The sequence below is a fragment of the Cetorhinus maximus genome, chromosome 25 (assembly GCF_964194155.1).
Source record: "Cetorhinus maximus chromosome 25, sCetMax3.hap1.1, whole genome shotgun sequence".
Lineage (NCBI taxonomy): Eukaryota > Metazoa > Chordata > Chondrichthyes > Lamniformes > Cetorhinidae > Cetorhinus > Cetorhinus maximus.
Window position 1 is genome coordinate 4,912,378 of NC_135903.1, and position 27,346 is coordinate 4,939,723.

The 27,346-nt window shown below is 42.1% G+C and overlaps 1 protein-coding gene and 1 non-coding gene across 2 annotated transcripts in view; both read left to right on the forward strand.

Annotated features, from left to right (window-relative positions):
- The window catches only part of med24 (mediator complex subunit 24), a 70,600-nt gene that overhangs the window by 34,842 nt on the left and 8,412 nt on the right, over positions 1 to 27,346 (forward strand). Inside the window, exons 15-24 of the mRNA XM_078529321.1 lie at positions 477 to 514; positions 2,414 to 2,496; positions 4,388 to 4,563; positions 5,888 to 5,987; positions 9,464 to 9,639; positions 10,973 to 11,237; positions 12,502 to 12,683; positions 15,735 to 15,828; positions 23,299 to 23,398; positions 26,501 to 26,581. Of these exons, the coding sequence (XP_078385447.1) occupies positions 477 to 514; positions 2,414 to 2,496; positions 4,388 to 4,563; positions 5,888 to 5,987; positions 9,464 to 9,639; positions 10,973 to 11,237; positions 12,502 to 12,683; positions 15,735 to 15,828; positions 23,299 to 23,398; positions 26,501 to 26,581 (1,295 nt within the window). The remainder of the gene's footprint in view (positions 1 to 476; positions 515 to 2,413; positions 2,497 to 4,387; positions 4,564 to 5,887; positions 5,988 to 9,463; positions 9,640 to 10,972; positions 11,238 to 12,501; positions 12,684 to 15,734; positions 15,829 to 23,298; positions 23,399 to 26,500; positions 26,582 to 27,346) is intronic.
- Positions 964 to 1,072, forward strand: LOC144668106 (small nucleolar RNA SNORD124). Its single transcript, XR_013573424.1, has one exon. It is a non-coding gene; the product is annotated as a small nucleolar RNA SNORD124 (small nucleolar RNA).

Sequence of the window (27,346 nt, forward strand, 5' to 3'; positions counted from 1 at the left end):
GGTACTGAGAGCCAATAGAGGCCAGTAAGCATAGGGATGATAGACGGGTAGGACTATTGCGGGAAAAGGTGCAGGCAGTAAAGTTTTTGACGAGCTGTAGTTTACAGTATATAAAGGATGGGAGGATGGCTAGGAGTGCATAGGAATTGTCAAGTCTGGAGGTAGCAAAGGCATAGCTAAAGCAGATGGGCTAAGCCATCCAATGTATTATGACGCTTTATACATTGCATATTGTAATATTCCAGCATGCATTACATTATGAAACAGTGCGACATCTGATTTTCTCTCAGCAACAGCATGAGTGATTTGATAATATTTTTATTGCCTGCTGCTGAGTTTTCAAAATTGGTTGGTCTGTGGGAACCGTGAGACTGTTGGATTTCTCCTAGCATGGTTTATTTTGCTTTGTAGTTATCAGGGCCGCAACTTGTAACCTGTAATTTATATTTCGCCCCATTCTATTGTGTTTCATTCAGGTTAAATGAATTTGCCAAGCACATCAGTGGGGAGGGATGTAAGTATAATTACATCTCAGCCTAATGATCTTTAAAGTAAATGTGCTAACTGTCTTTAATAATTTACTGAAAAAAACTTTTTTCTGACTTATTTGCACACTTGTTCCCTAAAAACATTGGATCATGTTGGGTTGAGATGTGGCTCATTGAGTCTTTGGCCTTGTTCTGATGTCTTACCCAGCTGCCTATTCTCCCTGCGTCAGCCTAGACAGTAAATGCCAATTCCATCATGGAGGTCATCATAACTGGACACCAAGGCACCTGCCTGCACACTTGCTCTTTTTCCCGCAGGGGTGATTAGATAACAATTAGGAGTTGAAACCTTGGCTCTTCCAAGCCCGTCTACACTGCTGGAGATCAGTTAATAACCAAGAGCACATTTATATGGGTCATTATCATATATGAAACACTGACCCAGTGTTTATCTGAGTAGCCCAGTATACTTTCTGCAGTCAGAGGAAGGAATGATGTTTGTAAAAGTCCCAAGAAAAGGATTCTGATTAAACCTTCTTTGCAATGATTGAACTTTAGCTATTACTGACCTTCCTCTCACCCTCAGATGGTGATGTGGTTGCATTCCCATAACATTGGTTGGTAAAGAGACTGTATACTGCAGGCTACTTGTTGGGATTCCCATGAAAATTAGGTAAAAATATACAGATCTGGGCAGGCAAAAATATGCATTCATTGGAATGGAGTATTTTTACTAAGTTGCTATGACGTGGGGGATGATGTTTGCCAGGTGGATCAAATCCACGCGGGAAACTTAACCGCACTATCACAGCAGTCTTGCAATTTGTACTTATTTAGAGATGCGCGCCCTGAATTCAAAAATAACAAGTCCACCAAGACTTTTGAGATTTTTTAAAAAACTAAAATTAAAATATTTATTAAGAAATGAAAAGATTTCAAGTACATACATAGGTCTACATATTACTACTATAGTAACTCCTAAAATCCCTAAATAACCTGGCTCCTAGTTGCACCCCCTTTAAGGCAATGGTCCAAAAATAGACTTTAGAGTTTAAACAGATCCAGCAAATTAATACAATACTCTGGACACCGGAAATCAGAATGGCTTTCTCCAGCTTTGGTTTCTGTAGACAGCAGGCTTAATGCACAAATACTGGAGGCTTCTTGGGGGCAACTTCACACACTTCAGTTAGATCTTACAATGCCTTCCCCTGGCACACAGCCTCAATCTCCTTTATAAATGTTTCTCCCTTTTTAATATCGAAATTCCATTGTTTCCATATGTCTTTGGAACTTCTGCCTTTTTCATAATATAAATGTTTTCATATTGCTCATTAACATTCTCATTAACCTCTTTGAAATTCAAATCTCCTTCATCTATCTAAAAATTCAAAATCCCTTTACACCTTACATGCTAAGACCCCAACCACGTTTACTCATTAGCAAATTAAAGGCACCTTACTTCTTTTGATAACTTCAATTTGCAGTCTACTTGGCTACAAAATGTAATTAAGTCTCTCTCACACACATGCACGCGCGCACACGCACACACAAAAGCACAACCCCCATAAACCTACTTTACAATAAACCAGAAAAATATTATACTTTCTTGACAAGGTGGAAACTGCTCATCATATATGCCTTGGATAACATGCATTGTACTTTAATATGCTAAATTGTAAGTATTAAAATGGATAACAAGTATTATGGTTTCAGCACACAAGTGGCACCTTTTGTGGACTGCACCTACTTCTGGTAGAGTCAGCTTTTTGTGGAAAAACTGAAACTCTGAAGCCAGCTCACTGATTTGCTTCTTAAAAAGTTCTTGTTAGGTTTTACACCATCCTAGCATAAAATTTGTACTGTCCTGTGGTTATCTAACTAAAACTTATTAACTGATATGTTCTTTCTTTCCTTGTTTCCAGCAAAAGCAGCATCCGTTCGAGCGCTACTGTTTGACATTTCCTTCCTCATGCTGTGCCACGTTGCTCAGACCTATGGATCTGATGTAAGTGCAACCTGAGCTTGTAAACCTACTCTAATTCAAGTTTGTAATGTATGGCAAGGACACTGTACTTAGGCATGATCCATTATGATAGCATAGTAATTGAATGGAGCTTCACATGCTGCTGTTAACTATATCTACACCTACTTCATCACAAGCGCACTTTTACGTTCAAATAGTTTGCACTTACAAGACGCTGAATGCAAACAGTAGCCGAACTGGAAGGACTGAACATCTCCCTTGTCTCAACTTATCTTTCTGATGTATATTTTTCAATATATTTTTCAATATATGATTGCTGAAATTTCACCAGATGGTGCTAAATTGCCATAACTGTTGATAAAAAAATACTATAGGCCATGTTACTGATATTTTTTTTAAAATAATTTTATAGAGATTTAGATGTGTAAAGCAGCTAACCGTCAGCAATGTATTAAAGAAGCTTATTTTTCACCTCAATGTAATCCTGGTAAATTGTTGAAAATACAGTTTGCTGTCATAATTCCACTTTATACATCAGTGGGGGGTGGGGAGGTGCGGTGGGGGGTGGTGTGGTTTCAACCTGCAGTCCTGTGTCTCAGAATCCTGACCCTTGAAACCCAAGCAGCTCGGCTCCATTTGCACATGTTTTTGTCGTCTTTTGAGTCTTGTGGGTCTGGATGTTTGAAAAGGGCTCTTATTAGAGCTATTGTTCATTGGTGAATAAATCCTAAATCCTCAGAAGTGGAATGAATTAAAGAGCTCATTGTGTTACACTCCTGATAGCCAGTTGGTGAAGGAAGAAACCAGAGCCAGTCTCTTCTCGGAATAGGTTTATTCACAGGATGAAACATTACAGGTATATATCTCCATTCTACTCCTTTGGCAGTAAGTGTCTTTTTATACGTGCTCAAGTAGCCACGTGGAGAGGCAGCGGCATAGTGGTAAGGTCACTGGACTGGTAATCCGTAGACGCAACCTAATGCTCTGGGAACGTGGGTTCAAACCCAGTTAGTGGAATTTAAATTCAGTTAATAGATCTGGAATATAAAGCTAGTCTCGGTGATGAAAAATCCATCTGGCTCATTAATGCCCTTTATTAAATGTCCTTACCTGGCCTGGCCTACATGTAACTCCAGACCCACAGCAATGTGGTTGACTCTTAACTGCGCTCTGCAATGGCCTAGCAAGCCACTCCGTTCAAGGGTGATTGGGGATGGGCAACAAATTCTGGCCTTGGCAGCGACGCCCATATCCCATGAAAGAATAAAAAAATGTCCTCCACCTCAGTTGATACAATTAACACTGTTCCCATTTATTCATTTTTATGTAGCTGTTATATTTGCAGTGGTGTGCTCCTAGGGTTAATTTTTGCATAGTGATTTTTACATATACAGACCTTAAGCCAGATCTTCCCAATATCCATTAGAATCAACAGTTAATTGTTGTACTGCTACTATGGTTCCAAAATGGATTATTGCAGCAATTGATTTATTGAATGACTGTGCATATTTGGTTCCATGGCTCAGCAGATAAAACATTTGTATGCATTTACTTGTCTGGTGGATGGAAAGAAAAATTTCCTTTGCTGTTCTGTTTCCTCACATTGGCTGTAAGTCTGGTGCTAAAGTGTTGAAGTGCAACAATTGTCTGAGAAGGTGCGGGTCCAATCATAATGTTATAAAATTGTTTGATAGATTTTATCTGACACCATGATATAATACTTTTTTCTCCTTTACAAGATTTATGAATAACTTTTGTGAAATAATATCCTCCAGCCTTTTTTTAAACAATCTTTTGGGTATCCTGAGGACATGTAAGGTGCTATATAAACGTAGATTTGTTCTTCATTGCTGTGGTCATTTAATTATAATTTTGCAGGGTGACTGTGACTGTGCCTGTGCCTTGGTTCTAGGTAATACTGTCAGAGCCCAACACGTCAGGGGAGGTGGTGTTCTTTGAGACGTGGATGCTGACCTGCATGCCTGAGGAAGGGAAGATCTTAAACCCAGAGCAGGGATTCCGTGCCGACCCCACAAAAGTAGAGTCGCTGGTGGCTCATCTGAATTCCTCCACTGAAATGAAGCTCGTGTATGTTGATGTCTGCTTCTCAATAATCCTGTTTGATATTTATTTTCGGAATGTAGAGCAGTGAGAAGCCCCATACACATGCGCATTATCAGGAATGGTTTGTCTGACCTCAGTTGCCCTCTCAGATTGTTAAATATTTTACACGTAGGTTTGAACAGCACAGTGCACAGCTCAGCACTATACTTTCCGTGATCTTATGTTAGTTTATACACAAAATATGGTCAGGTGCCATCCATGCATCATGGAAGCAAGTATTAAATAAGCTACACAAGATGTCGGGCACAAATTCTTTTTAAAAAAAGGGCAGGAGCAGGACATTGAAACTGCCAGTAATATCAAACATTTCTACTATGTAATAAAAATGGAAAATGCTAAGCACAAAACAGGCCCTTCAGCAACGGGGAAAAGAAAAATCAGGCCAATATTTCGGTATAGATCTCCTGTCAGAATTCAATTCTAATGAAGGGTCTACTTCAGATCTAATTAGGCTAATCGTTCAGAATTTAGATCCATCTTTTCTCTTTGCAGTTATTGTAGGAGGTTCCATGCATTTCCTGCACAATGTGGTGAAAGACCTGACAGCTGTGTAGAGGTTGGAATAGTTTCTCTAGTTTCTCAGATGGTTCAATAGCTCATGTCTAGGTTGATGCATGATGTGTGCAAGGTTTGGCAGTGCACATCAGCCTGTCTTTTTTTTTCAGGTACTGTGCGTTTCTCGCTCTTCTGTTTTCGTTTCAGATTTAAATGCTTGCTGGTTTTTTATAACTCTTATTTCACGATGTGGATCAAGATATATGTTGAGCATTTACAATGTTTAAACAGTTTAATTTGTGACATGCCTAAAATATTCACAGGCTTTGCTAATTGTAGATTTTACAATCTGTTTGTGCAGTATGTGTCTGTTGAATGGCATGCTGATGCAGATCTTCTGACTACCAGTTTCTTATATAAAAGTGGAAGTTCTTGAAATAAATAGAAATTTAATCAGTATCTAACAGAGAGAGGAAAGGTTTACTGTTTCAGAAACCAGTGCTTATAATCCACATTACTGAACTTCAGTCAGTAACAGAAAGAACTACTACAAATTTATAGTTTGGCTTGTTTATGAGTTATAAAGCTGTGAAATTATTAGTTTTTTATTTGCTCTTTCTGTGCTTTAATTAGTCTTTTCAAATGTCCATCCTTTAGTGCTTTGTACAAATATCTTTATTTTTCCTCCTATCTGTATTTACTGTTTTTTAACCAAAGCTGTATTACCATTTGGAATAATATAGTACAGCATATCCAAAACGTAACCACACTTATTGTGCATTTTGCTTTCAAGCCAGGTGAAATGGCATGAGGTATGTTCCTGTACACCAGCGGCTATCCTGGAAGTTCTCAATGCCTGGGAGCATGGACTGTTGACGTTTGAAGCAGTGCAGGTAGTGCTGTGGTTTTGTTTCTCTGTGCAGGGTTGTGATGTTAGGGATGTGTACTGATTAGATATAATGTGGCTGTGCATGTCCTCATTACATACCTAGGCTCCAGATCAACATTCCCTCTAAGCTCCGTGGCTGCATAGCAACCTGGAAGTTCCCGTGCAAAAATGTAATGGTCACATGCACTTAAGTGAATAGCCCATGCACAACAAAAAGAAATTGCGGGAATGTCGCTCCAAATCCGTGTTTTTGAACCGTGTCATGACCAGAAAAAGCTCTGGGCCCCAAAGTCTAATTGGTAAAGTCACCGCTCAATTAAGCTGCACAAACCAGATGATTCCATTCCTTGTGCTGAGTTAGCTGACCTCACTAGGGTGGCAGTGAACTGTAGAAAGGAATATTAGCCTGGCACACTCCTGATTGCTAGTCAGTAATTCCTGTCGTGCATGTAGGCAAGGAAAAGATTAGGCTTTCTTATGATTCTCAAATTATAGAATAGCTTGCCACAATGAAGAATAATGACTTGAATGTTGGAACATAGGACTTTGGGTGAGGAGTAGGCCATTCAGCCCACAAGCCACCATTTGATAAGATCATGGCTAATTCGGTTGTGGTCTTAACTCCACTTTCCTGTTTGCACCCCATAATCCTTGACTCCCTTGTCTGTCAAAAATCTGTTCAACTCCACCTTGAATGAATTCAATGATCCAGCCTCCACTACTTTCTGGGAAAGAGAGTTCCACATACTAACAACCCTCAAGAGAAAAAAAATTCTCCTCCTCTCTGTCTTAAAAGAGAAACCTCTTATTCTTAAACTGTGTCCCCTAGTTGTAGCCGCCCCCACAAAAGGAAACATGCTCCCGGTAGCAGCCCTATTAAGTCCCCTCAGGATCTTATATGTTTCAATAATCTCATTCTTCTAAATTCCAATGGGATAGGCCCAACCTGTTCAACCTTTCTTCATAAGATACGCTCCTCATCCCAGGAGTAAGTTGAGTGAACCTTCTGTGACCTGTTTCTGAATTGAGTGAGATATTGGAGGGCGGCTGGTGCCAGTAGAGTTACACCCCAGCAAGAGTCAACATTATGATGAGGAGAAATAATTGCAAAATAAGCGCCCTGGGAAAATGAGAGTAGAACGCCTCCTTGTTTAGCGTACTAGAAACTTGCTGCATTCTTTGGAAGAAACCATGAATACAGAAGCAAAGAAGTTCCTTCTGAACTCTAGCTAATCTTGTATTTCTCTGACATAATCTCGGTTTCTGTTTCAATGAGTCTGAACCCCAGAGGAGGACACAAATAACATACCAGAAATCTTGGGGAACGCAGGGTTTAGTGAGAGGGAGGAACTGAAAGAAATCAGTATTAATAGGGAAATGGAGTTGGGGAAATTGATGGGATTGAAGGCCGGTAAATCCCCACGGCCTGATAATCTACATCCCAGAGTACTTAAGGAAGTGGCCCAAGAAATAGTGGATGCATTGGTGGTCACCTTCCGAGATTCTATAGACTCTGGAACAGTTCCTACAGGTTGGAGGGTAGCTAATGTAACCCCACTATTTAAAAAGGGAAGTAGAGAGAAAACAGGGAATTATAGACCAGTCAGCCTGACGTCGGTAGTGGGGAAAATTCTAAAGTCCATTATAACACATTTAATAGCTGAGCACGTGGAAAACAGTGGCAGAATCGGACAGAGTCAGCATGGATTTACAAAAGGGAAATCATGCTTGACAAATCTACTGGAATTTTTCAAGGATGTAACTAGTAGAGTTGATGAGGGGGAGCCATTGGATGTGGTTTATTTGGACTCTCAGAAGGCTTTCGACAAAGTCCCACATAAGAGATTGGCGTGTAAAATTAAAGCGGGTGGGATTGGGGGTAGTGTATTGAGATGGATAGAAAACTGGTTGGCAGACAGGAAACAAAGAGTAGGGATAAACGGGTCTTTTTCTGAATGGCAGGCAGTGACTAGTGGGGTACCGCAGGGATCGGTGCTGGGACCTCAGTTATTCACAATATATATTAATGATTTAGATGAGGGAACTAAATGTAATATCTCCAAATTTGCAGATGACACAAGGCTGGGTGGGAGGGTGAGCTGTGAGGATGATGCAGAGATTCTTCAGTGTGATTTGGACAAGCTGAGTGAGTGGGCAAATGCATGGCAGATGCAATGTAATGTGGATAAAAGTGAGGTTATCCACTTCGGTAGCAAAAACTGGAAGGCAGATTATTATCTGAATGGCTATAAATTGAGAGAGGGGAATGTGCAACGAGACCTGGGTGTCCTCATACACCAGTCGCTGAAGGTAAGCATGCAGTAGCTGCGGGCGGTAAAAAAGGCAAATGATATGTTGGCCTTCATAGCCAGAGGATTTGAGTACAGGAACAGGGATGTCTTGCTGCAATTGTATAGGGCCTTGGTGAGACCACACCTGGAATATTGTGTGTAGTTTTGGTCTCCTTATCTGAGGAAGGATGTACGTGCTATAGAGGGAGTGCAGTGAAGGTTTACCCGACTGATTCCTGGGATGGCGGGACTGACATTTGAGGAGAGATTGAGTCGTTTAGGATTATAGTTGCTGGAGTTCAGAAGAATGATGGGGTATCTCATAGAAACCTATAAAATTCTAACAGGACTAGATAGGGTAGATACAGGAAGGATGTTCCTGATGGTGGGGGAGTCCAGAACCAGAGGTCACAGTCTGAGAATACGGGGTAGACCATTTAGGACTGAGTTGAGGAGAAATTTCTTCACCCAGAGAGTGGTGAGCCTGTGGAATTCGCTACCACAGAAAGTAGTTGAGGCCAAAACATTGTATGCTTTCAAGAAGGAGTTAGATATAGCTCTTGGGGCGAAAGGGATCAAAGCGGGAGCAGGCTATTGAGTTGGATGATCTGCAATGATCATAATGAATGGCGGAGCAGGCTCGAAGGGCCGAATGGCCTACTCCTCCTAGTTTCTATGAATCCACAGTTTTATTTAAGATATATTTTTATTGCCCTTTTTTGTTCTTTTCTCTTTAATTGTTTGTTTTGAGCCTATGATGTTGAGCCCGAATTGGCTTTTATTCCGTTTCAAGTGTTGTTTGTCTGTTAAAGAGTTTAGAGGCTTTTGTGTCCGTAATCATTACAAGGTCCTTGTTTTATTGGGGGTCGGTTAGCTCAGTTGGCTGGATGGCTGGTTTGTGATGCAGAGGGATGCCAACAGTGCGGGTTCAATTCCCGTACCAACTGAGGCCCTTCTCAACCTTGCCCCTTGCCTGAGGTGCGGTGACCCTCAGGTTAAACTCACCACCAGTCGTGTCTCTAATGAGAGAGCAGCCTGTGGTAAAATTGGGTTTATATATAAATTCAGACAATTGCAGTGTTGTGTAAACTAAAATAAAATTCACAAATACTTTCCAATTAGTGTGTGGCCTGTACTAGTCAATTTGCAGGAATCATTGCTTGGTTCTTCTGTTTTTAATCTGAACCAGAAAATCACCGATAATATCAAAGGGAAGATTTGCAGCATGGCAATCTGTGCGGTGGCTTGGTTAGTGGCACACGTTAGGATGTTGGGCCTGGAAGAACGCGAGAAACCTCTACAGATGATCTGCCAGCTTGTAACACCGTTGTATGCCGAGAACACCCTTCAGTTCTACAATGAAAGGTAATTTCCTTGTATTTTGGCATCAAGAGGTGAACACAGAAAACCAGCTCTGTTTGAGTCATTTTCTCAAATTATTTCCCCTTTCTTAAACCTTCCCAAGCTGAAAAGGTGGGTGAATGATTTGACCCGACGCTGCCCTGAAGCAGCCTGTAAGTAGCTGTGTACAAGCTAACCAGGGAAGGAGTACTCCCTTCATTTTGTTTATTTCCTGTCAAGTAAACTGTTGGAGCCTGCTTTATACCCAAAGTAGTTGAGATTGGAAGTTGCTCTCATCTTCCTTACTCTGGGCACCACCCAGAGCTTTCAACTCCATACCATCCTTTTCCATTCTACGCAAGTTATAATAACCTTAAAGTTGAATGAAATGTGAAGCTGACCGCGTCTCATTTTCTCCCACTCTCCTCTCCTGCCACTCCTTTGAACTCGATAATAAATCATGAAATGCCTGTTTATTTCACCTAAAATTAGTTACAGATTGCAGCTCCCGGAATTTCTTTGCATTCCTGTGCTCAAGCCATAGAGAGATAACCTGTTGTCTCTTAAGCTATCTAAATATTATGGATTTTGTAACAGTGCATTTTCATTGGCCGCTCTTCAAGTTCAAGCCAATTAATTATATTTTAGCATCAGCTCTCAATTTGGCAATAATCATCTTACCTCAACTTTGTATTTCTCCATAAGAGAAGCACACATTGCAGCCCCTGGTTATATCAGTGCCCTCTTGTGTATTTTGTTTTAATTCCCGAGGAACCACATTTGTCTCAGTCTTTGGCGTTAGTTCTGTGACAAGATGGTAGTGGTGTGGTTAATTTGGATGCCTTTGAAGGTATTTTGGCAAAAATGACAGAAGATAATGAAGCTGTGCCTTGTTTTGAGACTGATTTATATCAGTGACTTTCTCCTTGTGTCTCCCCCACCCTAGTTTTCTCCCCTGCTCTGCTGGTCTGTTCATGGTGTGTTTTTGTTCCATGGGTGCAAGCACCCCTCTGGTACCTTACCCAATTTGCCATTTTACATGTGAGAATCTAGTCAGGCTAATCAATATCACAGCCAGGCGCAGTCTTCACCCATGTGTGCTGTTCCAGCATAAAGCGTTAGAAAAATAAGTTGAGCTAGTTGATTATTTTTATTGCTTCCTTGGTCCACAAGTACTGTACACAGTTATAACTACCATCTGTGGTCGGGTCCGCAAAACCTGAAGGTCAGATATGAGGCCTTCAGGGTTTGTAAAGCTTAGTATTTAACTATATTGGCAAAGCCAGGGTCAGTGCATTTACTCACTATATCATCAGGAAAGGCAGTTTTTACTGCTCCTATCTTTCTTCCCTTCCAGAGTGGTTATCATGAGCCTGATCTTGGAGCAGATGTGTGCTGATGTCCTGCAGCAGACTGCAACCTCCATCAAGTTTCCTTCAGCAAACCTGGATCCCATCCCGTACCGGAACCTTCTGCCAGTAAAGAAGCCAATTAAAGAGGTGCTCATTACTAACTTCAACGACATACTGAATAAAGGCTGGGTGGACAGCCGCTCCATCCACGTGTTTGAGGCTTTGCTACATATGGGAGGAGTATACTGGTTCTGTAATAACCTGGTCAAGGTAGGTGTGTCAAGTTGAGCTGAAAATTATGCCAACATAGTGGTAATTTGTCTCTTACCTTTGTGTTGAAGACATTGCTGTGAATCCGATTTGGGGAGTAATGATAGTAAGGCACTCTGTTCTGAAGTGAAGTAATGTAGCAGTGAGCTCTAACCTGTGCTGATTGATTCACTTCGTGCTATGCCAGTAGAAATTAGAAATAAAAACAGCCTATTCTATCATTGGATTACCAATGATAGAAACATCTATTGTGGTATGTTATCCGTTACACTATCAAATGTAATTAGCCTTTTTTTTGAAAATAAGAGCCAGCTGTCTACCATATGTACCAAATTCATGTTCCTGCTTCATATAATTATGGCAGCCGCAGGTTACAGATGGCTGCTACGTCACTTCAGCAAAAAGCAGTCTGAAATTCTATCTTAATCAAATGCATTTATTACCTTTACCAATAAAGTACTTTCTTAATGACTGAAAAGTAAGACTTAGGATTTTGCTGTAACATCATGTTGATTAAAAGTGAGCAACTGATTCTGAAGAGATACCCTGAAATGATTGGCTGTTTCTTGCTGGGTTTTTTTTGCCTGCGCACAGGAGAAACCATTATTTAATGGTAAATGGTTGATGTGTGAGATCCTCCAATCAGTTGGAAGGGGCAGTCTTTTCTTGCTGTTCTTTTCATATGTTTAGTAGCCGTAACAGTCAGATTTACCTGATCTGCAATGTTCTCGCTGCAACTGTAAACATATCAACCCCTCCTCTCGTGATTTCTTTTAATGTTATTCCAGTAACACAATGGAACAGAATTTTGGATTTTTTTTTTGCTCATTCATTGATTATGGGCATCACTGGCTCAGCCAGTATTTATTGCCCATGTCTAATTGCCTTGAGAAGATGGTGGTGAGCCACCACCTTGAACCCCTGCAGTCCATGTGGTTTAGGTGCACCCACAGTGCTATTAGGAAGGAAGTGCTAGGAGTACGATCCAGCACCGATGAAGGTATGGAAATTGCAGATGATAATTCATATGGTCCTACTCCATGACACTACTTTGTAATACCAGCAACCTCTTCAGCTATGCATGCATTAACGTGTAACTGGTAAATAGAATAAATCTCAGTCTATTCAGTTATGTCTTGCCATCTGCAGCGTTAATCACAATCTCTAACCTAAACCTCGAACCTGCCTCTTCTGTTCCATTTGGAGTGAATTACCCCTGCATCACCAACAGGTTGCTTGATTCGTACATTTGGTTCTCCTTTAGGAGCTATTGAAGGAGACAAGGAAGGAGCACTGTTACAAAGCTGTTGAGTTGCTCCACAGTGTGTTTTGCTTGGACATGCAACAGATCACGTTAGGCCTGTTGGGCCATATACTGCCTGGACTCCTGACCAACTCCTTGAAGTGGCAGATGCTCATGGACCCACCTGGACGAGCACTTGCCAAGTAAATCCATTATTTTCTTTAATCATTCGCATTAATAGAACAAAACCATTTTATACTGTAAATGCTGTTCATTGTTGTGGTTGATGAGAAAACTCAAGGGTTTATACAAAACTATAAGCATGTATTACAGCATTCCCAGGATCTGACAGAAGGAAAAGTTCTATATATTCATATGTTTGCCTAGCTTTATTATAATCAGGAAATGTGCTTTAAGGAAAATGGTTGAACAGAAACCCAAAACGGCTCTTTCAGGGAATAATTGGATACCCCACTGTCAAGCAAAAATAAATTCACACTTTTATTTTTCATTTTTATCTTCCTTCCAGGGTAATTTGAGGTAGACTGGGCACTTTTCAGATCCAAAAGTGGCAGCCTTTGGCCCATTCATGAGTATGCGCGACACAGAGAGCAATGATTTGATCTGGGTAACCATAGCAGGATAGCTTTGATGCACCCTATTTTGGTATCAAGCTTGCACGCTAAGCAAACGGCTGTAAGAAATTCCTTTCACACCTTAATGCGCTCTATATATCATGCTGAAATTCACCTTTGAAATGGAGCAGCCTAAGAGCTCCCACTCCTCGACGTGCTAACTCTGAAATCCGCAAATGAGTTCTCTACCACAAGCCTCCTTTCGCTGGTTATTATACGCATTGGGGTTCCTACAGGTCCACGCGCTTCAATCCCAAGTGTGTTAAGAATTAATATATTCATATGCAGGGACCTTCCACTGCAGGCAAAAAATATGTGCCCAGACATTGCACCTTAAACATGGGGCAGAATATTACGCTCGGCGAGAGGGCACGTGCCCGACACGTCCAAGCGTAAAATGACGCACAATGACGGTGAGCGTGCATCCTGACTCGCGATGTTTCATTCAGCAAACGTGCGTCGGAGTCGGCTGCGCACCCACCAATAATTAAAAGGCCTATTAAGGCCATTAACAATCTAATTAAATTCAAAATTACGCTGCCCGTCCAACCTTATGGTTGGCGGGCAGGCGAACAGGCCAAGCGGCCTTTACATTTTTTAGGAAACCTCATCCATGAGCGGGATGTGATTTCCTAAAGCAAATAGACATTAAATAAAAGCTTTATTTTTGAATTAAAAACATGTCCCAACTCATGACAGAGTCACATGAGGGGACATGTTTCATTAATTTTTTATTCTCTTCATTATTTTTTTTTACACAGCACGTCAGTCTCCCTGAGGCACAGAGCTGCCTCAGGGAGATTGAAGCGCTCTTTCTCGTACTTGCGCTAACTGTGCACTAGGCCCGGCTCCCCCTCCTCCCACACAGGCAGCGCTCAGCGCTATCACTCGCGATCCATGCAGAGCAGGCCTTAATTGGCCCGCCAGCGTGAAATCATGGGGTGGAGCCGATCGTGGGTGGTGGTCGGCTCCCTAACCACCCCCGCCAAGGGCAGAACCCTGCCCATGAAGGCCAATAGCTCCCTGGTGCATTCGCCGTGGAATTGTCTCGACCAATCAGAGCCGACTTGCCAACCAATCAGCACCCTCTTTCTCATGAAGCATATATTGTTGTTCCCTTTGAAATTTGGCATTCTTGTGTCTGTTCTAATGAGTGCAAGAAAAAGCTTTGATAGCCTGAAATTTCAATTAACAGAGGAGAAAATTCACAACTTAAAAAATAAATGATTGTTGCATCGCAGAGTTGTCCTGTACAAGCATGTGGATGGTCAGTGAAAGAGTAAAGGATATGCAGGCACTGGTTATTTAAGATTGTACTCCGTGCAATGCAGCATCAGTGAGTAATAATTTCAACCTCATGCAAGCATTAAACTGGCTGTGTACATCTGGAATAAAATCAATAAATGCTGGAAATACTCATCAGGTCAGGCAGCATCTGTGGAGAGATGCAGAGTTAATGCTTCAGGCATTTTTTTTTCATTGTTGGGGTGTGAACCTCGTTAGCAAAGCCAGCACTTGTTGCCCATCCTTAATTGCCCTTGAAAAGGTGGTGGTGAGAGTGATGGCCTTTTGTCAGAACTGGAAGAAGTTAGAAATATAACAGGCTTTAAGCAAGCACAGAAGGAAAATTGTGGGGGGAAAGGGGGAATAAGGGAGGAAAGAAGAAAAGGGAAGATCTGTGATGGGGTGTAAGGGAGGAGTCATTATATGACACAAGAGATTACGGTACACTGGGGTGGGAATGGAACAAGTAAATAAATAAAAGATGGGCCTAAGGGAACTGTAAATGGCAACAGCACATTGGGACTGTGGAGAGAATCGGGGTCTGACCTGACTCCAGAGCAAAGTGAGGCGAGAGTCTCTGGAAGGTTTGCCTGATCATTTTCCTCTTGGACAATTTGTAAACCATGTGAGCTTCATTTGAATGTTCAGTGGACAAAGATTCTACCTCCCATTCTCTAAACATTTCAGTTTCAAACATCTGAGAGGCAGGTGCGACAGTACTTGCATTCAGGCATGGACAAAACTACCTCGCCCACCCCCAACCACCACTGGGCAGGGCAGTTAAAATCTTAAAAGGGGAAGAGGGTGCCATTGTGGTAACGTCACTGGACAAGCAATGCAGAGGTCCTGGCTAAAGCTCTGGCGACACAGGTTCAAATCCTACCATTACAGCTGGTAGAATTTAAATGCAGTCAACAAATCTGGAATTGAAAATCTAATCTTTGAATGAAAAGTAATGGTAGCCATGAAACTGTCATCGATTGTTGTAAAAACCCACCTGGCTCACTAATGCTCATTAGGGAAGGAAATCTGCCATCCTGGTCTGCCCTACATGGGACTGCAGACCTACAACAAAGTGGTTGACTCATAACTACCCTCCAAAATGGCCTAGCAAGCCACTCAGTTCAGGGGCAATTAGGGATGGGCAACAAATGCTGGCTTTGCCAATGATGCGAAAAAAATAAATAAAAATCCCAACCACAAAAGAACCAAACCTTGCCTTCAAGTGAACATAATGTCACATTACGTTTTGTAATAGTTTCTTTCATTTGTTAATCTGATGATTATTAGGAGAGGAGTTCCATTGATTTAACCTGTTTCCTGTATTAAATGCAGGCTTTCGGTCTGGTGTGCCCTGAGCGCTCATTCCTCACATAACAAGAGTCAGGCCACAGCCAAACAGAGGAAAAGACACCGAGAGGATATTGAGGTGAGAAAGGTGCCATTTTAATAGTAAATTATGCATTTCCTATTGTATAAACTTATCTCTCTATTGATGCAGTTAGGATGATATGCTAGTAAGAATATTAGTTAGTATCAATAAGATCCCCCTCTGCTACCCATTAACATTTTTTTTTGAGAGCCCCAGTAATGCTCCCATAGAGCCAACAAATTATGTTTGGTTTTCTAAGTTGTAACCGCATTTAGGAAGAAACAGTTTAATTTTGCTAGTACACAGAGAGGAGCCCTACATTCAAGCATATATAAAAACATTTCCATTGTTTTGTTCTTTTATGGTAATCAAAGTGAGATATGTTGGTATTGGCTATGGAAGGTAGGAAATTCCATTTTCACTAACAATGCAAAGTCGAATTGAATCAGCTTTGAAGTCATAATATTTATTTTGTGACAAAAGGATACCAAAACCCATCAAGAATTAATTGACATACTATTTGCTGCTCTAGGATTTCCTTTACTCCTGTTAACCAGAGTTACTGATGTGTGTAATCCATATTGTTATGTAAACCATAGAGTAAGATGGATGTGCATAAATTATTCATGATATAACTTTATCAAAGTTTAATTTTCTTGGTGATTCAACTTATGAATATCAATGATGATCAAAGAACTGACACATAGGCCTAGGGGTTCTGACCCTAGGCAGCCATTTACTGACTACATCCCCAGCAATCGTCTTTTCAACCGCACTCGGGGTCATTTACAGATGTAAGGCAGGTGCACCGGCCTTTGTCGAGGAGTCACACCAGTGTGAGGTTGGAGATTAGCTGCCGCAGGCCTAAGCGGATTGCCACAGCAAATATATCCAGCTTTTAAACATGCTGGATTGCACTAATAAGGCTTGTGGACAGTCATACTCTCTTGACTGTGCTTAAATGGGCTCCTCTTTAGCTATTGTACCTGATGCCCCTCCACCAACCTCTGGTCATAGGGGCTTAATAGACAGCCTCTGCATCCAATGTTCAGTGGCTATAAATGATGGTATGACAGGCCCTGTATCCTTCATTTGCGCATGTTGCCCCTCCCTATCTACATATGGGTGTGAGCTGTTTTCGAATATCCTTTTTTGGTGCGTAGGTGATTTATTTAAGTAAATAAAATTAATTTTAATTTTTTTTTTAACACACTGCGCATTCAAGCTATGTATAGGGCCAACGTGCGTGGCCTGCATGGGTACTTGAGGGAAGCTGCACTGCCACCCAGCTTACAGGAAACATTGGCTGATTCCCTTGATGGGATTGGCCAGTTTAAAACCTTTAGGAGAAGCAGGGATGTGGCGGAGGTTGTCCCCAAGGTGCTTTCTATTTCCACCTACATCAAACCTGCTGATAAACCAGTGAGTTGGGTATTGGAGTGGGGGGTGGGGGGAGACAAAGTAATGTGCCACACTGTTGTGTTTTGGCCTCTGGGCAAAGTTCCAGAAATTTGTTCAGCGCTTTTTTATTATGGCCAAGTGAATAAAAGATGTTCATAAGTGCCCCTAATGTGCCCCAGTCATGCACCTTTTCAAGGGCAATTAGGGATGGGAAAGGAAGGCTGGCCTTGCCAGTGACGCTAAAACCCCAAGAAAGAATTGAAGAAAAATCTTAAGCCCTGCACCATTATAAGATGTAGGAGCAGAAGTAGGCCATTCAGCCCATCAAGCCTGCTCCGCCTTTCAATGAGATCATGGCTGATCTGATAATCCTCAACTCCTTTTTCCTGCCTTTTCCCCATAACCCTTGATTGCCTTACTGATTAAAAATCTATCTCAGCCTTGAATATACTTAACGACCCAGACTCTACAGCCCTCTGCAGTAAAGAATTCCACAGATCGACCACCCTCTGAGAGAGGAATTCCTCCTCATCTCTGTTTTAAATGGGCGCGCCCCCTTACTCTGAGATTATGCCCTCTGGTCTTAGACTCTCCCACAAAGGGAAACGATCTCTCAGCATCTACCCTGTCAAGCCCCCTAAGAATCTTATATGTTTCAATAAGGTCGCCTCTCATTCTTCTAAACTCCAATGAGTACAGGCCCAACTGACTCAACCTCTCCTCATAAGAAAATCCCTCCATCCCCAGGATCAACCTAGTGAACCTTCTCTGGACTGCCTCCAATGCCAGTATACCTTTCCTTAGTTAAGAGGACCAAAACTGTTCACAGTATTCTAGGTGTGGTCTAACTAGTGCCTTGTTTAGTTTTAGCAATACTTTCCTATTTTTATACTCCATCCCCTTTGAAATAAAGGCCAATATTCCATTTGCCTTCCCTATTACCTGCTGAACTTGTATGCTAGCTTTTTGGGATTCATGCACGAGGACCCCCAAACCCCTCTGACTTTTCCATTTCTAATACCAGCCATCCTATGGAATTCTCTAAGATTATCAGTTTTAGTGCCGTTATTGGACAGACAATGGGCGAGATTGTTGCCAGTACAGACTGGATTAAAATCATTCAAACTCTTATTTTGGCAGCAGAGTGAAGAAATTTGGTTAAGTATATATTTCTATCAATAATTCAAGTATCAGGAGTAAATGAGCAGAGTTATAATTCATTACGCCACCTACACATTGTAATATTTTTTGCTAACTGTGGCAAGCACAACTATTAGCATTTGAAATTCTCTATAACAGAAACAAAGACCTTGCATAAATCCTTGCATTTCTGTCAAAAAACCCACTGTAGAACACACTTCTCTAAAAGAATCCAAGACACTATTTGAAGAAGAGCAGGGATTTCCTCCCAGTTTCCATCCCTCAATCAACGTCACTTTTTTAAAAACAAAAGTACTGATCTCATTGCTGTTTTTGGGACTTGGTAGTGTAGAAATTGGCACTGGTGTTTTCTACATAGAACTGTGACTAAAATTCAAAACTTAATTGATTGTGAAGTGATTTAGAACATCCTAAGATAGTGAAAGGTGCAATATGTAAGGTGCAAATTGAGAGGTGCAGAGATTTACCAGAATGGTTCCAGGGATGAGGAGTTTTAGTTACAAAGTCAGGTTGGAATGGCTGGGACGAGCAAAGGATATTGAGAAGAGATTTGATAGAGGTGTACAAGATAATGACAGGCTTAGATAAGGTAGACAAAGAAAAACTGTTCCCATTAGCTGATGGTACAGAGGGGGGTACAGAGATTTAAGATTTGGGTCAGGAGATGCATGGGAACTGTGAGGAAAAACTTTTTTACTCAGCGAGTGGTAATGACCTGGAACTTGCTGCCCCGAAGGTGGTGGAAGTGGAAACTGTCAATGATTTTAAAAGGAAATTGGATGGACACTTGAAGGAGATAAACTTGCAGGGTGACAGGGATCAAGCAGGGGTGTGGGACTGACTAGATTGATCCACATGGAGCTACATGAACTCGATGGGCCGAACAGCTGCCTAATTTGCCTTAAATGACTCTATGATTCTATGAATTTCTTTCCACGGATATAGGAGCAGGCATAGGCCATTCAGTCCCTCAAGCCTTCTTGGCCATTCGATTACGTGTGGCTGCTTTGCACCTTTACTCCATTTTCTTGCCTTTGCTCCATTTCCCTCGATACTCTTTCCTAACCAAAATCTATCTGTCTTGAAAGTGTCCAATTTTCCATTCCATAAAAATGGAATGGATAGAGCATTTGGGAACAGTGGAAGACAAGTTCACCCTGTCTTTGGCCTTGTGGATTACAGTGCCCTGATATCACTTGCCAACTGACTTGTGAATTGCATAGTGCCTACCGTCACTCAGTCTGTTTTCCAGCCTTCATTTAGCATACACACAGTTCCCATGAGAAATAGCTCTGATTACATTGAAAGTGTTTTTAGGGGAAGAAAAAAAATCAATTATTGAATAATATTGGTATATCCACTTCCTATTTCTTCCCAGCAATTAACCACAATCACATCTGTAAGTTCAAAAGCGAAACCAGTATAAAACAAAGTAAAAAAAATTATAGACCAGCAAAATTAATCCATACAAAAAAGTGAATATTTGCAAAATAGTGTGAAAGCCTTAGAGGAAAAGAAATTTAAACAAGAAATGAAAAACTAGTGGCAAAGATGGTTTGATGGTTAAATGCACTATATGGTGCGGCATTGAACCACACTGACATTCAACTGGTTGATCTTAGCTACATTCGCATTGTGGATGTTACTGTTGTCATCAGCGTATTCAAGTAATGTTCTGACTACTAATGGCTATCTAATAATCCCTGAGTGCACATATTTGGACACCAGCGAAGAGAAGATTTTGTTGGACTTGGAAGGTCTTCATAATTTAATAGTTGGCGTTCATTGTCCAGTCAGAGAAACAACCCCTTAGACTGCTGCTGCCCAGGAACCTGTAGCCGCGAATGAGTCAGTGAACAGCAAGGAAAAACAGTTGATGGCAAGAAAATATCTCCATCCAGGTTTTGACTTTACCAGTAAACAAAGAAAATTTTAAAGATGGATCTTGAATGGGATCTACAATCATTTGAATTGGACAGTGCAGGAGGAGGCCATTCAGCCTATCATGCAGCCTGGCTAAGTTTGCAGATGATACAAAGATAGGTGGAGGGACAGGTAGTATTGAGGAGGCGGGGAGGCTGCAGAAGGATTTGGACAGGTTAGGAGAATGGGCAAAGAAGTGGCAGATGGAATACAACGTGGGGAAGTGTGAGGTCATGCACTTTGGTAGGAAGAATAGAGGCATAGACTATTTTCTAAATGGGAAGAGAATTCAGAAATCTGGAGTGCAAAGGGATTTGGGAGTCCTAGTCCAGGATTCTCTTAAGGTTAACTTGCAGGTTGACGCGGTAGTTAGGAAGGCAAATGCAATGTTGGCATTTATTTTGAGAGGACTAGAATATAAAAGCAGGGATGTGCTGCTGAGGCTTTATAAGGCTCTGATCAGACCACATTTAGAATATTGTGAGCAATTTTGGGTCCTGTATCTCAGGAAGGATGTGCTGGCCCTGGAGAGGGTCCAGAGGAGGTTCACGAGAATGATCCCAGGAATGAAAGGCTTAACATATGAGGAACGTTTGAGGACTCTGGGTCTATACTCGATGGAGTTTAGAAAGATGTGGGGGGGATCTGATTGAAACTTACAGAATACTGAAAGGCCTGGATAGAGTGGACGTGGGGAAGATGTTTCCATTAGTAGGAGAGACTAGGACCTAAGGGCACAGCCTCAGAGTAAAGGGAAGACCTTTTAGAACAGAGATGAGGAGAAACTTCTTTAGCCAGAGAGTGGTGAATCTATGGAATTTATTGCCACAGAAGGCTGTGGAGGCCAGGTCATTGAGTGTATTTAAGACCGAGATAGATAGGTTCTTGATTGATAAGGGGATCAAAGGTAACGGGGAGAAGGCGGGAGAATGGGGTTGAGAAACTTATCAGCCATGATTGAATGGCGGAGCAGACTCGATGGGCCAAATGGCCTAATTTCTGCTCCTATGTCTTACGGTCTAATAATGGTGGCGTGGGACCAATTCCAGTTCCTGACCTCGCACTTACCAGCAATGTGCCCACCATCGCAATCTTCTGGAAGGGAGCCTTCTAACTGGGTGCCACCATGTCCAATTAAGACTGGCAGATGGGTTCCTGAAGCTACAGATCCAGTCGAGGGTCCACGGCCTTGAAAGGACAGCAGCCTCATCCCCTGCAGCAGTATTTATTTTTTAAAAACTAATTGTGGCCACAGCAGCCAGGCCACCACTGGAGAGGGAGCCGCTCGACACAATGGACTGTTGTGGACCACTGATGTTCGTGCCTCCAGTGGAGGGGAGGTAATGAAAGAGGCCTCGCAGGCCCCCCACAAGCAGCCTCCGAGTACCTACCGGGCTTTGGCCTTGGCGGACCCAAGGGGAGAGGGGGTTGGGGGGCATTGGGAGGTAGGAGGAGATCCCAGTAACATCCCCAATCTGCCCACAATCAGTCTTAATTATTCAAGTTGGCTACCTGCCATTGGCAAGCCGTTGCCTTTGACCCATCTCCAGCAAGATCGCCTGGAGGCAGGAACAAGTCAGACTGCTGACCAGACACACTGGTATCTAAATTTCCCCTCGGTTCTGTTTTCAAGCCTGCCTCTGCGGGGCTGGGAAGATTCTACCCTGAAAGAGCTTTCACTCTTTCTCCATACTCCTGTAAATTATTTTCGATCCAATTTCCTATTGAATCTGCTTCCATCACCCTTTCAGGCCATGCATTCCAGATCATCATAATCTGTTATTTAAAAATAAAGCTCCCCTTAACTTCCCCTTGGTTCTTTTGTCAGATTTCTTAAATCTGTGTCCTCTGGTGATTGACCCTTCTGCCAGGAGAAATAGTTTCTCTCAACCGACTCTATGAAAACCCTTTATGATTTTGAGCTCTCTTAAATCTATCCTTAACCTTCTCTTTTAAAGAGAACCATCCCAGCTTCTCCAATCAGCTCATATAACTGATGCCCCTCACCCTGGATATCATTCTAGTAAATCTCTTATACATCCTCTCCAGCTTTTTTACAATTCTATTTCACAGTGATTTAATTAGAGGAGGAAGAATGACTTTAATTGTGTTAAAGTGAGGGATCTCTGTACTCGAGCAACAAGCCCAGATGTGGAATAAGCCTCATCTGCAGAGTTCCAACAGTGTTCCATCAGCTCAACCTTTGAAGAGCATCCTGCCACTCTATCATATATACTCTGACCCAAAGATGCGCTTTACTAATACTGCCAGTCCCATAAGAAGATAAGAAATAGGAGTAGACCATAGGGCTCGGGAAGTCTGCTCTATCATTTAATATGATTGTGGCTGATCTTCAGCTTCAACTTGCATTTTCCCATCCGCTCCCCATATCCCTTGATTCCCTGAGAGACTAAAAATCTGTCTCAGCCTTAAATATGTTCAATGATGGAGCATCCACAACCCTCTGGGTCAGAGAATTCCAAAGATTCTGAACCCTTTGAGTGAAGAAATTTCTTCGATCTCACTTCTGAACAATTGTCCCTTCATCCTGAGACTGAACTCAAATGCAAGTCAGAGGGAAAGGATAGGGTTTGCAACCACAAACTCCACTCAGTCTTTATGATATTTAACCTTGCAAGTGAAGAATGGCCACATAAGTTAGGCCTGGTACTAGAGGGTAGCTGACACCCATGGAACAGTATCCTAGTATGGGTCAATGTTGTTAAGAGTCCGCAAAGAAAACTGGAAAGGCAAAAAAAAGATGTATTATTTGCTGTTTGAGTCATTTCTGCATTAGGCTGCTACACTGTACTTGTTGGTTAGAAACCATCTTCAAAATGTGATAGGAAAAGCTATTTTAAAATGTACCAGTCTACCATAGGATGTGAAGCTAAATCTTTCTCATGCTCATTTGGACAGGTCTTTGTTCGTGGTGAATAGCATTTCTGCTTTCATTGCACTAATTGTGTCTAATTTACATGTGAAATGTGATATCTAAATCTAGTAGCACAATTAAATATGATGGGGCCCCTGTTTCAACAGGATTATATCAATCTGTTCCCACTGGATGACAGCCAGCCATCAAAACTATTACGACTGTTGAGCTCAAATGAAGAGGATCCAAATATCCTGTCCAGTCCTGGTGAGTATTCTTAACTTAAACCACAGCCCAGCCTAAAGAGCAGTGGGCTTTATTAAACATTGGCTACTTGTGCTGTTGAATTGTATTGCAGCTTAACCATATAAAAAAGGTATCATGAATAGAATTCAAAGGCCAATGTATAGTATGAATAATAGCATGAGAAATAAGGGCATAACCACGAGGAGAAACTCTGACGTGATGCATACCCTACTGGCAGTATCCCACAAGTTGAAGATGGAACTGTGATTTTCACAAAACTGTATTTAAAGAGTAATCAACACCACTCTGTATTCGTGTGTATGTGCCTAATTTGATTGCCGCTGGTAGCTATATTAATAAGCTGTTAATGTGAGAGTGCAGTGGATTCTAGAGAACATTTCCAACAGCCATTTACCTTTGAGCCTGTTGACAGATTTTTTTTATCGGACTCTAGACACCTTTTTAGAGAGTGATGATCAGATTGTTTTTTTAAAAATTAATTCACGGGTTGTGAGCTTCTCTGGCTGGGCCAGCATTTATTGTCCATCCCTAGTTGCCCTTGAGAAGGTGGTGGTGAGCTGCCTTCTTGAACTGCTGCAGTCCCTGTGGTATAGGCACACCCACAGTGCTGTTAGGAAGGGAGTTCCAGTATTTTGACCCAGCGACAGTGAAGGAACGACGATATATTTCCAAGTCAGGATAGTGAGTGGCTTGGAGGGGAGCTTCCAGGTGGTGGTGTTCCCATCCATTTGCTGAACATTGTGCAATCATCAGCGAACATCCCCACTTCTGACCTTATGAAGAAAGGAAGGTCGTTGATGAAGCAGCTGAAGATGGTTGGGCATAGGATACTACCCTGAGGAACTCCTGCAGTGATGTCCTGGAGCTGAGATGGCTGACCTTCAACCATCTTCCTTTGTGCTAGGTATGACTCCAACCAGCGAGAGTTTTCCCCCTGATTCCCATTGACTCCAGTTTTGAACAAAGCAACTCCTTGATGCCAACCTCGGTCAAATGCAGCTAAGTCTGTGGGTTGGGGGTTGGTGGCCCATTGGATGGGCGGCCAAACCCTTGGAGGAGATTGGAGACGTGTTGGGGCCCAGTGCTTGGGAAACCAGGCCAACTAGGGTTAAAGTTGAAAAATTGTTTGTTAGTTCCAACTTGCCTCTTTGGGGCAGGGTGATTGGTCACCTGCTCACTCCCAATCTCATTAAAGCCAGAATTAGGAAGGTTTAGGTCATGAATAGATTTTTCAGACTTGAACTTTGCCAATCGGACCTAAACCTCCCCTTTTTTTAGGTTAATATTCAATGCCCTCTGCTGCTCGCCCCCTCTCCCTCTGCCGCTCGCCCCCTCTCCCTCTGCCGCTCGCCCCCTCTCCCTCTGCCGCTCGCCCCCTCTCCCTCTGCCGCTCGCCCCCTCTCCCTCTGCCGCTCGCCCCCTCTCCCTCTGCCGCTCGCCCCTTCTCCTTCTGCCGCTCGCCCCCTTTCTCTCGTATTAGAGGCACACCTCATTTACTTGGGTACAAACTTCCATCAGCAGACATGTCCTCTTGTAGCCAGCTCAAATCTAAAGAAGCACTTTATTTCCTTCCCACTCTCCCCACGAGGATAGTCAGTGACCAGTCACAGAAGCAAAAATACTGCATAGAACATGGTAAAGGCAGGGCTGGCGCTACCAATAGACCAACTAGGCATTACCTAGGCAACAATATTTGGATGGAGGTGGTGGGTGGCTGGGGGCAGTAAAAAAGTGTTGGCTTTTAAAAAAAAATCAGAACTGAAACCTGGTGTTTTAAACAAATCAGCCCATAATTTGTCATCAACAACCAAGGGGGGGGGAAAACTCCAATTCTCATCATCATGAGGCATTGCCACGTAGTGCCATCATATCCAGCACAGCACTGCCCAATCAAATTCAAATATCCTTACGCCAAATAAAAAGCCAGGAGGACAGATATTGGCAGTGATTTTGGCGAGCTGTGATGGGATTGGTGGGGTTTGCATTTCATTGGGGGATCAGGCATGAGCAGCAAGCATTAGTCCAACTGTGATGGGTGCGAGCAGGGGTTCATTTCTGATTGGGCCAGTGATTTGTTTTTAAGATTTACTGCAAATGTTCCCGCATTATATCTATTAATGACTGTGACCGGAAGCTTGTTGCTCAGTTGTGTTCACAACAGGGAGTTTGAGTTCCCAAAGTGGAGGCAGTGAACCCTCACGTTAACTTGCTCCCTGAGCCTATCCCTTGGTTCCCAGGACTTACTTCCACTGACTCTCCATGACATCATTTCCGCCAATGTCTCCCAGAATATGGGGTTGGTGGGGGGAGGGGTTTGGTGCTGGGGAACAGGCTGAAGGTTTGCCTTGGGCGGCAAATACCCTTACAGCAGCCCTGGGTAAAGGTGCAGAGCAGATCATCAACATGCGAAAGAGAGGAATGTTCCGGTTGGTACCTTCGTTAGAACAGAACAGCCCAGATCTGCTGAAGGATTCTAACAAAGCTGTGTCAGCACCATTCTACATTTTATTTCACGTTTTCAGCATGCGCAGTTTTTCATTTTATTTCCACAGATTCTGCGTTCTTGAGTTCCAATTGAAAGTGCAGCTGTTTTGGCAAAGTGTGCTTGGTGGTTTGGTGTTGATTGCATTTCTTAGAAATATTTTTAGTGGGTGTCAGTGCACAGAACTCCATTCTGTTGCCTGTAGATGATACTGGAGGCATTTTGTTATTACCCGGTAACAGAGAATGATGGAAATAGATTACTTTCTCCAAGTATGCCAACTGCATTCAATCCAAATATTTTAGAACAAAGCTCTGTTTTAAAAGCCAAAGAAAAATTGCCAGATTTCACTTTTCTACAGAATTCTGAACAGTGACTAACACGGATATGAGTAGAGATCACATACCCCATGGATATAATTATGGTGGACATTTGCAACATATTTTGCATATTTTAGAACGTTATGTACTTCTTGGCAATTCAGTTTTCCTCCCTTTTATATTTTACTTTAACTAGAGATGCAGTTGTTGCATTTTGGAATATTTTTTCCACTTCTGTTGTGTTACTATTTTAAATTTTTGTCCTGTTTCCTTTTATTATCTCAACATATAATCGTTTAGGTGATCGTACAATGAGCAGCTCACTGTCTGCCTCTCAGCTGCACAACATAAACATGAGAGACCCCTTGAACAGAGTATTGGGTAAGTGATGTATTCCCACTAAAATCGATTCAGGGCCATGTTGTTACACAGGCATTTGACCATGTAACAACTGTGTTATATTCAATGTTGCCTCTAAAATTTAATAGTGTGGGGCCAGTTTTTTCAATGTGATACCTTTAAATTTTTTTGTGTGTGACATTTAACACCGAACAAGACCTGCACATGTGAGCAGCTTAGCGGAAACATTCATTGTTTATAAAATGCTTTGGGGTGTCCAAAAGTTGTAAATTTTACTATATAAAAGTAGAATTGTTTGTTTTTCTTTGGAAACTGCTTTTTGACCTCTTAGTTTTATGGCATTTTAGCTGGATTTTCTGCCAATTTATTGGTTCCCCTCCTTTGGCATTTGATTGCTAAGCAAATTTTAATAGGTTGCTAAATTGAATTTTCAGTTGGGGCTTTCTTGGAGATTAACATCCTGTGTTCTTCAATACTCAAGTAGTCTCTTCCTCGTGAGTTATGTAACTTACATACGGGCAAGGACTTCACTTAAAAAAAGGAAGTTGAGCAACATTGAGAGGGTAGGGTGGCTAGTATCATCTTTATTTGATGACAGCTTCTAGGTGGTGGAAATGATGAGGAAGAAACTTCTTCCTCTTGTCATGGAATTGGCTATGTGTAACAGTAGTGGTTTTTCCATAAACTCAGACTGCAACAAGCTGATTTGGGTGCTTATTGCTAAACTCCTAATGCCATTATACTGTGTGACAGTAGCTCAAATCAAAACTCAGGCAGGTCCCCATT